At 36.4% G+C, this 15,695-nt stretch overlaps 1 protein-coding gene across 29 annotated transcripts in view; it reads left to right on the forward strand.

The window, feature by feature from the left end:
* The window catches only part of ablim1b (actin binding LIM protein 1b), a 104,370-nt gene that overhangs the window by 69,231 nt on the left and 19,444 nt on the right, over nt 1–15,695 (forward strand). For 22 of the 29 annotated variants that reach the window (XR_010892713.1, XR_010892715.1, XR_010892695.1 and 19 more), the window contains 5 exons: nt 4,666–4,792; nt 4,986–5,079; nt 13,513–13,600; nt 15,087–15,145; nt 15,455–15,577. Coding sequence is in view for 2 of the 29 variants with exons in the window: in XM_067369628.1 (XP_067225729.1) it covers nt 4,666–4,792; nt 4,986–5,079; nt 13,513–13,600; nt 15,087–15,145; nt 15,455–15,577 (491 nt within the window). In the remaining 27 variants the exon portion in view is untranslated. The remainder of the gene's footprint in view (nt 1–4,665; nt 4,793–4,985; nt 5,080–13,512; nt 13,601–15,086; nt 15,146–15,454; nt 15,578–15,695) is intronic. The other 7 variants (XR_010892707.1, XR_010892708.1, XR_010892722.1 and 4 more) reach the window with 1 other exon arrangement.

A 15,695-nucleotide genomic window follows, 5' to 3' on the forward strand; every position in this document is an offset into this window, starting at 1 on the left:
AAAAGCTGATCTCCTTATAAACGTTTCTGTCTTTGATTTCTCTCACTCTTTTATCTCACTTAGAGGAAGTTCTTCATCCTCTTCCGGTAGATTAGGGGTCCTCTTGGCGTAATTTAAGCTCCGGGGCCCCAGGAGCCAAACAGACAGGCACAGAGAATGAGACAGGCTCAGAGCCAATGAAAAACTCAGAGTTTTGCTGTGCCTGCTGGTTGTCCAATTCTCTCTCACTTGCATTCTCTGGTCTTCCGCTTCCTGACACATTCTAGACTGATGGATCCTGACAGATCTGACAGAATGTGCTGATTTCCTGAGGCTCGGGGTTTCCTTATTATAGTAAATGGCTCTAGTCATTAGAATCAAATTGTCATAATGCAGGGAATCGTTGTGGTTACATAACTACATCAGGTGATGGACAATTACAAGAGCAATTTAGCAATGAATAGCTGCTGTGTTGCAGAGGAGCGAATTAATGTAATTGTAAGCATTGCATCATAGGATTGGGTTGATTGAGAAAACATTGTGTAGACTTTTTTGCTTCAGTGGGCAAAAGGGTGCAGGGTGCCGTTCAAAAGTTTGAGATGTAATACTTTTATTCAAGAACACATTATTTTTTTATCAAAAGTGACTGTTAATAAAGACAAAATGTTTCAAAAGATTTAAGCTTTATGTCAATCCTTATGTCAATCAAAGGGGAAAAATGTATCCACAAAAATATTAACCAGCAACACTGTTTACAACATTGATAATTATAACAATTGCTTATTGAGCATCAAATAAGCATATTAGAATGATTTTTAAAAGATCATGTGACACTGAAGACTAGAATAATGGCTGCTGATAATTCAGCGTTTAATTAATTCAGCCACTGTGATATTCGGGAGTGAAAACAGACCCTTCATATTTTGTGTGATGTACAATAAACTTCATAAAAATCATCAGTAAAGTTTTAGCTATCATTCAGATGGGGTCCGCTACAACAGGCTTGTACTAATAGTGGATAAAAGCAAGTTGACAACATAAGTTATAACCGTAGTTAAATGAAACTATACCTGTTCTGTCTCTATGCAGCATTCTCTGGCTTTGTAGGCATCATTGTCTGACTCCGGTTTGAACTGAACAACACTAGTTTCTGATATTATCAGTGCGCGAGATTGCCCTGTTTTGTTGTTGCGGGTTGAGCATGAGCTCTTGAAGCTCCGCTCTCTTCTCGAAAGGGGGCTGGGAGCAGCAGGTCATTTGCATTTAAAGGGACACAAACAAAACCGGCATGTTTTCACCCCCAAAAAGTGTCAATTTTAACATGCTATAAAAAATGATATGTGGGGTATTTGAGCTAAAACTTCACATACACACTCTGGGGACATCAAATCATGCTTTTGATTTGTTTTATTCACACACTCATGAACTCCTCTCACTCTTTCTCAGTTATCTTTCTCTTCTATCCCTATATGTACAAGCATCTGTACACACACACACACACACACACACAAAAGAACATAAAGAGCGCTACTGAATATCTTTTTGTGCCACACTCGACTGATTATTTGTCATTCAGCCCCAGGAAATGATTTAAGGCTGATGAAAGTCTTTAGCCCAGATAAGTGTTTTGTTTTTTGGAAGATGCTGTTTGTTCAGGCAATGGTGGTGCAGCTTTGGCAAACCCCACAAAGCTTTTATCACATGACACTTTTAAAAACCTGCTCTGAGAGTTCAATAAACCTCATGACAGGTGGATTGAACACAGATCTCTTTGAAACTTTCCCTTCTGCTCTTTCTCTACACATATTCTTGCACACATTCTCTCTCTGCAGGTCTTTAGCACACACAGTGCAAGCAGAGGTTGAGAAGGCTTAAATGATGCATTAGAGCCCTAGATGCAGTGCATTATATACTCTCATCACTGTCAATGGTTGCCATTGTGCCTTGAGCAACATCAGCAGCGTCTGGGAGCTCCCTGCCCCTCCACATCCTGCTTTTTAAAAAAGCTTTTGGGATTTCAGCCAAGGAACATAAATAGAAGATGACAACCCTAAGCTATTTTTATCCCTCAACCTTTTACACACGTTACACATGTATTTACTAAATTCCCTCACATTCCTCCAGGAGGAAGCTCCAACGTGTGGAGGGAGGATGCTCGGCATTTAGAAATGGTGCTTGTTGTCCCTTACTCTATGAGTCATGCAATATAACGGTGATTCACCATTGATCCCTGCATGAATTTTATGGACATTCTTTGCTTGAAATCACTTATGAAAGCCTGAATAATCAGTGCTGTATATGGTACCAACAGGCATCTAAGGGAGAGTTTTTTTGGTTAACACTGACACATCTAGTGGAGAGAGAATTGTTTGTGGACACCTAAGTGACCCCAAAAAGTATTTTAAAATAAACACATGCCATATTTCATCTGAATATGCCTGCTTTTCTACTGTGTATCATTATTGTCACTAAAACTAAAACTATAAAAATCGATTTTGATAACTTAATTTATGCTGAAATAAAATATGAATATTAGATGAAAAACTAAAACTTAAAAAACATAATTTAAATTAGAAATGTTGCCTTGACAAGCAACTGTTTTAGCCTAATAAGTACAGTAAATGTTGTTTGTTGAAGTGATAAAAGTAAAATAAAATACAAATAAATGAAAGCTAAATACTAATATTTAAAAAGTTAAAAACTAATAAAAATGACAAATACACATAACAAATTACTAAAAAATATATAAAAATAAAAGCTAATTCAAAATAATAATAAATACTTTAAAGTCACCATGAAATCAAAATTGACCATTCTTATTTTTTTATGGAATATTACAGAATTTATTTTAAAGGTGCCCTAGAATCAAAAATTGAATTTACCTCGGCATAGTTGAATAACAAGAGTTCAGTACATGTAAAAGACATATGTTGAGTTTCAAATTCCATTGTTTCCTCCTTCTTATATAAATTTCATTTGTTTAAAAGGCCTCCGGAAAACAGGCGAATCTCAACATAACACCGACTGTTACATAACAGTCAGGATCATTAATATGTATGACCCCAGTATTTGCATATGCCAACTCATGTTCAAGGCGTTACACAAGGGCAGCCAGTATTAACATCTGCACAGCTGAATCATCAGATTAGGTAAGCAAGCAAGAACAATAGCGAAAAATGGCAGATGGAGCAATAATAACTGACATGATCCATGATATCATGATATTTTTAGTGATATTTGTAAATTGTCTTTCTAAATGTTTCGTTAGCATGTTGCTAATGTACTGTTAAATGTGGTTAAAGTTACTATCGTTTCTTACTGTATTCACAGAGACAAGAGGGCTGTCGCTATTTTCATTTTAAACACTTGTAGTCTGTATAATTCATAAACACAACTTCATTCTTTGTACATCTCTCCAACAGTGTAGCATTAGCCGTTAGCCACAGAGCATAGCCTCAACCTCATTCAGAATCAAATGTAAACATCCAAATAAATACTATACTCACAGGAATAGATGCATGCATGTAGCATGAATGACGAACATCTTGTAAAGATCCATTTGAGGGTTATATTAACTGTGTGAACTTTGTTTATGCACTGTATAACTGCACTTATAGTCGAGAGCTCGGGAGGGCAGGGAGCGAGAGATTTAAAGGGGCTGCGCAGCCTGAATCGGTGCATAGTTAATGATGCCCCAAAATAGGCAGTTAAAAAAAATTAAGTAAAAAAAATATATGGGGTATTTTGAGCTGAAACTTCACAGACACATTCAGGGGACACCTTAGACTTATATTACATCTTTTGAAAAGATTTTCTACGGCACCTTTAAATTATTTAGCTATACACGTCATTACTTTATTAAAATTCATGTGCCCTCATAATCTTTAATCAAAATAACTTCCTCTCCTTCTTGCAAATACATGTTTTCTCTTCTCTGATGACATGACAATAGCAAACCACAACAATCCAATCAATTCTCGATGGACAAAATCAAGTCGCATCCTACATTTTTTCTTGTTTGAGAAGCCATTTTCCTCAGATATTCATCACAATAGGAAAGAAAAGACTATCACAACTTTTTTCATGTCAAAGGTATATAGATAATATTAAAACAACACTATGAAAAGCAGTACCATGAAATATCTAATGCTGCTTGTGACTAGCAATTGCGAGCCTTAGTTCAAAGCTGATAAACTACAGTAAAACCTTTTGACTGTTTAAAAAAAAACAAGCTCTTTAAAGGGATAGTTCAACCAAAAATGAAAATTCTGTCATCATTTACTCACCCTCAAGTTGTTCCAAACCTGCGTAAATTTCTTTGTTCTGCTGAACACAAAGGAAGATATTTGGAAGAATGTTTGTAACCAAGCAGATCTCGCCCCCCATTGACTACCACAGTTGAAAAATAAATACTGTGGAAGTCAATGGGATAAGTCAAAGATAAGTTTATATCTCGCAATTCTGACTTTTTTAACAAGCAGCTGCGACTTTATATCACACAATTCTGAGAAAAATGTCAAAATTACTAGATAAAAAGTCACAATTACCTTTTTTATTTTATTCAGTAGCCGAAACAAGCTTCCATATCTTTCTCATCTACATGTCAGGGAGTCTGTGAGTGTCATTTTCAGGCTGCTATTCAGTATGTCCGTGTGATAAGGTGTATCTGTGTGTGTTCTCTTACAGACTGTGCAGGATGTGGCAGGGATATAAAGAACGGCCAGGCTCTTCTGGCCTTGGACAGCCAGTGGCACCTCGGCTGCTTCAAGTGCAAGGCCTGTGGGAAAGTGCTGAGCGGGGAGTACATCAGCAAGTGAGCTATGCCTTAATTATTTTTTATCTCTCGCCATCTCGTGCCCCCGTCTATCTCTCTATAATTCCCCCTCTCTTATCTGTCCTCTTTTCTAATAGCATTCAATTTTTGCTCTTATCCTGGTTTCATTGAGGTGAAATAGAATACAGTAAAATCATAAATCTCTCTTCTCTCTCTTCCTCTCTCTTTTAAGGGATGGTTCTCCATACTGCGAGAAAGACTACCAGATCCATTTTGGCGTGCAGTGCGAGGCCTGCCATCAGTTTATCACAGGGAAAGTTTTGGAGGTGAGTATCGAGTATGCATATATTGACATTATAAGGCATTATAAACGTGTTTGGCCAAATTGTAAGTCATCATGGACAATCCAATTTCATAATAATGTGTATAAAGCAGAAGAAATGTTGATTATAAATCTATCTGTTTAGACTTTACTTAGTACCAAGAAGTACTGACAAAAAAATAATTACATATATCATTTAAAAAATGAACCTATACATTTTTGTATGATTTGTTGATTGTTCACAGCCAGCAGAAGATTTTTATTAGAGGTTGCTCTTTCATCGCTCAGGAAACTTAATGTAGATCTCATTTATGTTTTGAATATTAAAGGATTAGTTCACTTTCAAATTAAAATTTCCTGATAATTTACTCACCCCCATGTCATCCAACATGTTCATGTCTTTCTTTCTTCAGTCGAAAAGAAATTAAGGTTTTTGAGGAAAACATTCCAGGATTTTTCTCCATATAGTGGACTTCCAAATGGTCGAAGGTCAAAATTACAGTTTCAGTGCAGCTTCAAAACGTTCTACACGATCCCAGGCGAGAAATAAGGGTCTTATCTAGAGAAACCATCGCTCATATTCTAAAACCAGTTTTAACCATAAATGCTCATCTTGAACTAGCTCTCTTCTTCTTCTTCTCTATTTGATGTCCAGCAATGTAGACACTGCTAAGTGTATTACTGCCCTCCACAGGTTAAAGTTTGAACTAATTGTTATATACAGTACTTGCACTAGCATTTTGTATATGACAATTTAGTTCAAACTTTGACCTGTGGAGGACAGTAATACACTTAGCAGTGTCTTCATTGCTGGAATTCAAATAGAGAAGAAGAAGAGAGCTAGTTCAAGATGAGCATTTACGGTTAAAACATTTTTTTTTAGAAAATGAGCGATGGTTTCTCTAGATAAGACCCTTATTTATTGTCTGGGATCGCTATAAACTGTGATTTTGACCTTCAACCATTTGGGCTCCATTGAAGTCCACTATATGGAGAAAAATCCTGGAATTTTTTCATCAAAAACCTTAATTTCTTTTCGACTGAAGAAAGAAAGACATGAACATCTTGGATGACATGGGGGTGAGTAAATTATCAGGAAATTTTAATTTGAAAGTGAACTAATCCTTTAAATCAAAGACGCTTCTCATTCAATTCCTCAGGAGAAATATACTATCATTCTTTTGTTCTCTCTCTTATGCTCACCATGGCTGCATTTATTTGATCAAAAATACAGTAAAAACAGAATATATTTTAAAATACATATGCTAATTTGCTCCTCAATTTCTTATTATTATCAATGTTCAAAACATTTGTGCTGCTTAATGTTTGTGGAAGCCATGATACATTTGGTACAACAAATTGTTGACATACAGTAAGAGTATAGAGCTAGAAAACGAATATGGATAGTTTAGATCAGGCTTCTTTTGAGTTCATATTGAAATCTTGTTTTGTGGACTTTTGTACATTGGGAAATCTGAGCACAGTTTGAAACAGTTGAGATCATAGTTAATTTTTCATTGTTGAGGTATTAATGAGATCTCTACTGTGATTTTTCGTGCCTTACGGATATTAAAGATGGTCTCTTGTGCATTTTTTTCCTCTTCAGTGTTTTATAGTCATGTTAGTGTTCCAGAATCTTACACTTCCGTTCCCACTAAACATCTGGATCCCCTAAAGAGAGGAGTTGTTAGTCTGACCCATGTCAATACACACACATCTCAACAATCAAGAACATAGCTGCACTTACATCATTGGGCCATTCATCAAACATTTTAGAACTGACACGGACCCACTGGGAATAGAGCAAAACAGCTCTGTTGGGTGGATTCCAAGGCCCCGCCCAGCTATTGTACACGGGGCCGCCCCTGTGAGGCCGGGCCCCTCTGATAGGGTGGGAGAGGAGTGAGATAGAGAGGGTTGGGCTGGGGGCAAATTTCTTTAGGAAAATACTCAAGAAAAGTCAGAGGGGAAACGTAAGGAACTGTAGGGGAATATAGGAGTACCCTTGTACAAGAGGGTGCAAGTGACAAAAGTGATTTTAACTGCAAGGTCGCAGGGCTGGGGTGCCACACGAGCAGCCTGCCAGAGGTAAACTTTCTAAACTGTTTAGGTGGAGATGGTTATATATTTTCTCATTTTTTATGTCTTGATGTGTGTTCTGGTCAGTTTTAGGAGGTACATGTAATACAAGTGTGTTAATGGTGTTTATCAACAGAGTTTATATACTTCAGAGCCTTTTTATTTGCTGTTTGGGTGATCACAGTCAAGCTTTGTCATCCTGATTATACTGACCTGTCAACAGTCTATTAGTTATTGGTTCTCATAGACAGTCTGTTTGCACTTACACACTCAAGTAGACTAGTTGTATTTATGGGGATCTGTGCAACCACAGATGGTGGAAAGGAAGTGCACTGGAATCTTATGCATGTGTGACCACAGGAGATCAAAACCAGCTCACCATCTATATAAATCCAAGCAGAGATTTGTAGAATCTCAGTGTAATGTTGAAAGCAACAGATGCCGCTGGTCTGCAGATGGCATCGCGTTTGGGCCAAGGAGGCCATTCAGATTTGATGAGGGATGAATAGTGCTTATAAACATTGCTGGGGAACGCTGTTATTTTAACTTTGGTTATGACTAGAATCAAGACTTTGCAGTTAGCAGTTTGTTTTCTGTGTACTATTAAATACTGGGAACAGACACATGCTATTTTGTTAGACAGTCTTATTTTAGCTAGATTACTCTGAGCTGTCAGCTTCTATATGTCAACCGTGGATAAGTTATTTAGCTGCAATGAAGTTTCACTCTCATTAAACCTCACCAATAAGTGTCTAATGACACTATCCAGAAATGACAAGTCTGCCGCACCAGCTGGCCCTGCGTTATCTCACCACACACACACACATCCAAAGTGTACCAGATGCCCAGAGGGAAATTGCACAGTTGTTCTTTTGAGGTTCACAAGACCTAATAGTGTTCTCAGTTGTGCCTAATTTAAGTAACTTTGTCACAGATATTTTTTCAAATTTTTTTTTTTTTTAAAGAGAAAATAAAAATAGATGACAGAGTAGGATTACATAGTTATAACATGAATATAGATATCATAGCTCACATAATTTAGTTTCAATAGAATTTTATGTGGAGTTTTAACTTTTGAGTGCAGACTTGCGTTACAAAATTTAGGGTCGTTATTTTTTCGAAGAAGTTAATATTTCTTACTTTTATTCAGCAAGGATGCATTGATCAAAATTTGATCAAAAGATTTCAAATAAATGCCTTTCGGTTTCACATAAAAGCCTTCGTTTGAACTTTATATCCAATACAGAATCCTGAGAGAATCCAGCACAACATTGATAGTAATAAGAAATGTTTTTTGAGAAACAAATCAGGATATTATTATTGATCATATGACACTGAAAACTAGATTAATGATGCTGAAAATTCAGCTTTGCCATCACAGGAATAAATTACATTTTAAAATATATTTGAATAGAAAACAGTTATTTTAAATTGTAATAATATTTTACAATATTAAAATTTCTCCTGAATTTTTGATCATACAAATGCATTCTTGGTGAGCATAAGACACTTATTTTCAAAAATCTTACCTGATCCCAAACTTTCGAAAGATAGCATAAGTATTAAATGAGCACAATTTATGATCTTTTCTGAGCCTCTATGGAGACACATGAAAGGGAATTATCTGGGGAAACTCAAGTAAAAGTCTTCATTTGGTCTCCATTTAATCTAATTGCTTTCTAGGAAAAGTAATTGTTATGTTAAAGAGATCTCATTTGTGTTTTCTTTTTCTTTTGGATCTGTTCTCTCTCTTTTTTGCTGTTTGTGACTGTTGGGTCTTTCTCAGAGAGTGTCGTTTTTCGGTTTGCTGTAATAGTGGCCAATATCTCAGCAAACAGCACCTTGTCAGATTCACTTGTCTGACTCTTTCCTCAGTGTGAAGGTTTGTAGAGTGGAGTGTTTTAGTTCAGCTGAGAGAGAACATATAAAAAACAATACATACTGTGAGTCGTTCAACACAATACTTCAGATGAAAATGACTCCTACTGGCATTCATTCACACACACACTACACATGATAGCAACCTTACTGAAAAGACCAGCAAAAATTTCCTGTGCTGGACCATGCGGTGATCAACCTGGTCTACTCACTTGGCTTGGGCAAGCTGGTCTGGTTTGATGAGTTTAGACCAATTTTGGGCTTATGTCGGCACTAGAAGACCAGCTGACTAGCTAAACTAGCTGAACACCAGCTTAACCAGAGTAGGAGACAGTTAGACCTTCTGAGCACCATTTTAGACAGACTTGGAAACCAACTAAGACCAGCAAATCACCTTAGAGCATGTTCACACAGAATGCGTTTTTGCTGTTAAAAACATGAGACACAGGTTGGTGGAATGAAAAAAGGGCAAGGTCTGGAAAAGTTGAACTATTTTTACTGCATTTTTAGAACGCCATGTCATGCGCGTGATGCTGCAAAAGACACGAGCGCAACAGTTAAAGACGTTCGTCTATCGCGCGTTTACGTTGAAAAACAAGGGAAAAGAAGTGCAGTGTAATAGAAAAACACGTTCTGTGTGAACGGCCCCTTGAGCTGTTATTTCTTTATTTCAGTATGGTGCTTTTGATGTGCACTGAAAAAATCTTTAGGCCTAAATTTAAGATTTATGTATTTTAATTGTATAATTTCCATCTATTTGAATTACGCAATTTAAAATAAACTAATAAACTTAATGCGTTTTTCAGTCATGCATAAATGAAACCGAAAGATTTCTGCACTAAAATCAAAGCATAGTTTATTATTATTTGCACCTATTTGATTTTATTTAAATAATTATATTTTTAAAATGCATTTATTCAAATAGCTTAGAAACAGCACAAATCTGTTCATTGTGAAAACCAATTTTTTCAGTTAAAATATGGCTAGCTGTGAAACAAACAATATTCAATTAGTTAAAATGTACGAGATACATAACGAATAGGATTTATTGATGATAAAAATATATACCCCGTGTGTATTTCAAACGCATTCAGTTTTTTGGTACTATTACTGAAACCTTCATTTATGTATGACTGGCAAATATGCATCACATAATCCAAATGGAGGGAAATTTTATATGCAATTCAAAATACACAAATCTTACATTTAGATCTAAATATCTTTTGAGTCTTGCTGGTTAAGGTGGCAGTCGCACATCAACAACCAGCATCCAAAATAATAGTTATTATAGTTAGTATATAATAGCACTTTCTCTCTTTTCTTTCTCCCAGATTTTTTGTTTCCCCTTTGCATTCCCCAGTCGTTATTCCCCTTGCTGTTTCTCTCTGGCTCTGTCTTCAGTCCACACCCCTCCATCTGGGCTGAAGCAGAGGCGTGGACTCTTCTTGGCCCCGGAGTTTGGTGCGCTATGTTTTCTGTGTTTGCTTCTATTGATGCAATAGGAAATGACTGGCAGCCGTCTCACTCAGACAGAGTGCTACTCACAGAGGTTGAACATGTTGTCATTCTGGTTTGTTTACTGGAAAAGTGTTGCATGGCCTTGTTGCCATGGCGAGGAGGCCCGGGAGCCGAGGGGTCACATCTGTGTGAAATCATGCGTTTCAGCTGCATTGCCTCATAGTTCAAGACAGCAGAGGACCATGGGATGTTTCCCCTGCAGAGGAGCCAAATGGGCGACTCCCTCTTTAGCGTGCAGAGCTCCAGCTGATAGAGGAACAACAAAACAAGTGAATTGTTTGCCCGTATGAGAAGCAAGATAAACAAAGCTTTATGTTATGTTGGTGCAGTACAGCTCCTGTGAACATATGGATTAAATTTCAAAGAGCAATTAACAATTTCACTCATGCCTTTCCAAACCTTTTGATTTTTCTTTTTTCAGTGAAACACAGAAGGAGATATTTTGAAGGATGTTCTGGCAACACTTTGTTAAGCTTCAAAATGCATCATAAAATGTTTTAAAAAGTAGTCCAGTGCTATATTCCAATTTGTCTGAAGCCAATAAATAACTTTGTGTGACAAAAGATGGTAATTGAAATGGCAGCGGCTATTTGCACTAAGTGTAAATAGAAATAGATGTTATTTACATTAAGTGAAAATAGCATATTTTCTTAGTGATAGATCCTATTTACAGCAAGTGCAAATAGCTGTAGATGCTATTTACACTAAGTGAAAATAGCAGGATTTTCTTAGCGATATTCTGTTTACACTAGGTGAAAATTACACCATGTAAAAGTATCAGTTCTTTGCAATAAGCGTAAATAGTAATTTTATGCTGTCTATACTTTATATTGGCAGATGTTATTTGCACCTCAGTATTTTTGTACATTAACAGGATGCAATAATATCATAGAGTATATATATGATAGAATATTTATTAAAATTATTAAATGGATGCTGCCTTATTGGGAGAATAAAAACCCTCCCTCCACCTTCCCCTAACCCTTCCCAATGAACACTTTTTAATATTATTAAACACTCGTTCACAGTTTATTTCCACTTTTAGAACATTATTTTCATTTTTATTGAAAATAAATGCGAGCTTGTTAAAAGCCAGATCTGCAAGCCTTACTCAATATTGCTACGCCACTGAGAATCTTGATTGCCATGCATCTTTTTTAATACTTGAGTGGCCCAACCAGACATTGACGCAATAGACGCTATTTGCGCTTAGTGTATATAGACACATCAAAGTGTCAAAAAATTCCATTTATTATGTAGCCTCTATGATTTTTGTAGTTCATTTTAGAGCTTCTGAAGAGCGAAAATTAGCAGTGAGTGACAAAATTTCAGTCTGTTTGACATGCAACACCTGGACAAGTATGGACCACTGTTTTGATTATGGTGGCACTGCTCATTCACTTTCATTATATGGAAAAGAGAGTTCAGAATATTCTTCGTTTTTGTTCCACAGAAGAAAGAAATGTTTTAAATAACACAAGGTTCAGTAAATCAATTTTGGCGTAAACTATGCTTTTACAAAGTAAAAACAATGAAGAAGGAGAGAATATTTAACAAATTAAGAAATCAATTTTGAGCAGGTTTTGAAGGAGAGAGAGATGTCAGAACTGCAGGGCTCATCAGCATTCCCAGAGCTAACTGAAAGCAGCAGAATGATGTAACAATACTGCAGATGACTTACAGCTGTGCGCTACATAACCCAGAGTGAAGACCTCACTCTCACACACACACACACACACACACACAATCATATGTATATTATGTGGAATGTACTGGACCTTGAGCTGTGACTGCTATATACACTACCATTCAAAAGTTTGGAGTTAGTAAGATTTTGTTCAAAAGATGTCTCCTGTGTTCACTGAGGCCACATTTATTTGATCAAAAATACAGTAAAAACAGAAAAATTGTGAAATATTATTAGTTTAATTTAATTCATTTTTTTTTTAAATGTACAGTAATTTATTCCCGTGACCAAAAAAGTTTAAGCAGTCATTACAGTCTTCAGTGTCACATGATCCTTCAGAAATCATTCTAATATGCTGATTTGCTGCTCAAGAAACATTTCTTATAAACATTACAGCTGCTTAATATTTTTGTGAAAACCATACTTTTTCATTCAAGATTCTTTTATGAATAGAACAATTAAAAGAACAGCAAAATAAATATTTTTTTATAATTTTTTTATATTTATTATAAATGTCTTTACTGCAATGTGATCAATTTAATGCATCCTTGCTGGATAAAAGTATTAATTTCTTTGAAAAATCTTACTGACAGTAGTGTACTGTATATCTGAAAGCCCTAAATCGTTGCAGGGGCTCCATGTGGTCATGCCCAGTGATCAACTTTCGATTTTTCTGCTTGTGATTGAGGATGACCTTCCAGAAGTCAAAAGACTGACAGACTGCAGTGAACCTGCCAGCTTTCAGATATCAGCATTCCAGCTCTTAGCTGTGGCTGACGGGCCGTGTTGCGGTGGTTAGAGCACGTGCTTCTGAAATGTTGAGCAGGGTGATGCAGGTTCAAATCCTGTACGCAAACATTACACAGCTGTCTAAAACTATAAAATAAAATCTCTATTTATGTGTCTGTCAAGCAAGCATGTGTATGTGTGAATGCCTTTATGCCTCTATTGTTCTCTTGACCTGGAAGCATCCGGAGGTCAGGAAGGTATTTTTGTGTGGCAGGGTAAGGTAATACGGGATAGTGTGCTGCAGACAGTGACTCTGCAGATCTTAACAGAGCTTCATTCATTGACAACACACACACACATACACGCCTTCTTTTAGAATAAGTGAAGTGCAATGAAATGACTGCACACCTGTTTTGTCCCCCGCAGACTGTTCCGCTTTGCCACAGCTGTTAAGAAACATGTATTTTAGTCTGTTTTGTGTCTCACTGGAATGTTTTTTCTTGTGAAATCTGTTGACCTCTGAATGTTGACCTTTTCCCCTCACAGGCAGGAGATAAGCACTACCATCCAAGCTGTGCACGATGCAGCAGGTGCAATCAAATGTTCACGGAGGGAGAGGAGATGTACCTACAGGGTGAGCACAAAATTTAATGCTACATTTAGTACAGAGGATTGGAAGCTTTGCTGGAACCTTCCATCAAAATTCTACAAAATTACCCTTGAAACTAAATATTATACTAAATAGGGGTTTTATTGTCTGTTCATTGTTTAATGCCATACTTTGGGACATGTCTAAATACAGCTGATTTTGAATAAAATAAAATATTAGTTATATATTGTAACACAGTTCGTATATACGGGAAGAAGGAGGCGGGAACCGGCGAACGTTCAACAAAACTTTACTTCAAAATAAACAAAGAACAAAACGAAAGTAATGCCGGCCACACAAACATAATAAAACATAAAATAAAGTCCAGGCCTGGTCCTCTCTCGTCCTTCACTGACGTCGATCCTCCTTTTATGCTTCCGGAGCTCCTCCGTTTGAGACTCGAGGCCGGCGCGCCTCGCAGGTGATGCTCATCACTCGCGGCTTGCGCCGTTCCCTCACGGCTCTCGCCCGCCCTGCTCGTCACATATATTTATATTAAATGTTTATTTGATCATTTTTATTACGTTAACTTTGGTAACAGGGTTGAAAGTCAAACTATAAACTATGTTTTATTTTCAGTTCATTGTTCATGTCTAAATACAGCTCATTTTGTTATTTTATCAAAAAGTAAATAAAATAAAATAGTCATTATTGATAAATTTATATTTTCCATAAATTAAAGAAAACATTTGTTTGATTATTTTTTGTTATGATAACTTTGGTAACAGGGTTCAAACTAAGTTGTTGTTGTTTCACTTCATTGTTTGTGTTTTTTGTCTAAATACAGATTATTTTGTTATTTTTTCAAAAAGTAAAATAAAACAAAACTGTCATTATTGATAAATTGATATTTTCTGTAAATTAAAGAAAACATTTGTTTGATTTTTTTTTATTATGATAACTTTGGTAACAGCGTTGAAAGTCAAAATAAATATTATATGAGTTGTTTTATTATCTGTTCATTGCTCATGGGTATTGCCGTTTTTGTAACCCTTTTATCATTGAGACAAGTCCAAATACAGCTGTTTTAATACAGTTGCCATTATTTGTGACTTGTCTAAATACAGCTGATTTTGTTATTATTTTGTAACTATGTTATCAGCATAATTAATATATATATATATATATATATATATATTATATATATATATATATATATATATATATATATTCATTGTTCAAAGTATTCAAAGTATTCATTGTTCATGGGGTTTGAATTTTTTGCATACACACACACACACACACACACACATTATATTTCCCATAATTAGATGGGATAATAGTATTATTTCCCATAAATTAAGGAAAAAAAATATTTGGTGACTTTTTTAACAGGGATGACTGGTTGAGCTTCATGAATGAGGTCAACACTATAATTAAGAAAATGTGTTGTTGGAATGTGCAATCATGTGGTAATATAATTCTGATATACCCCACCCATGTATTTTGTCTTGATTTCTATCTCCCAAAGGTTCTACAGTATGGCATCCAGACTGTAAGAACAACAGTAGAGTGGAAGAGAAGTACAGAGTGAGTATCTATCTATCTAAACACTTACTGTCAGCCAGTCAGTCACTTAATCAAACCTGTCTCTCTCTGGAAGAGAAAACTTTGCTGAGCTCCTCCCTCATATTGTTCCCAGAAACAACATCTACATCCCAAAAACAACAGTCTACGAAACCCTGGGAGATGTTTGAAATGCTCACATTCTTCAAAGCATGTTTCAAAACTTCCCCCAGTGACTCCAAAGTTAAAATTAAGTCTCAGGTGCTCTAGTGAGTGTATGTGTGTGTTTGTCAGTGAGTATTTTGTCCATTCTGTTGTGATTCTCCTCCTTAGGCAGCTTGGCAACATCCTAAAGGAAAACCCAGTCCGTTTGATATCTTTTACCCCCAGTCTCAGATTCAGAGCCGGGGCCCAGGTGGCTCTCGACTGGGCCTGCGTCCCCTGGGCAGTCGTGAGGTTTGCAGTCTTCTGCTCTGCACTCCCTCCAAACTGCAATGCTTTCGGCTAACACAGCTTCCTCCAACAACCGTCCTGCTTTACTCCGAAGCAAGACTGAACTGCTGTGTGTTTTATT

Source organism: Chanodichthys erythropterus, chromosome 19 (assembly GCF_024489055.1).
Source record: "Chanodichthys erythropterus isolate Z2021 chromosome 19, ASM2448905v1, whole genome shotgun sequence".
Classification (NCBI taxonomy): domain Eukaryota; kingdom Metazoa; phylum Chordata; class Actinopteri; order Cypriniformes; family Xenocyprididae; genus Chanodichthys; species Chanodichthys erythropterus.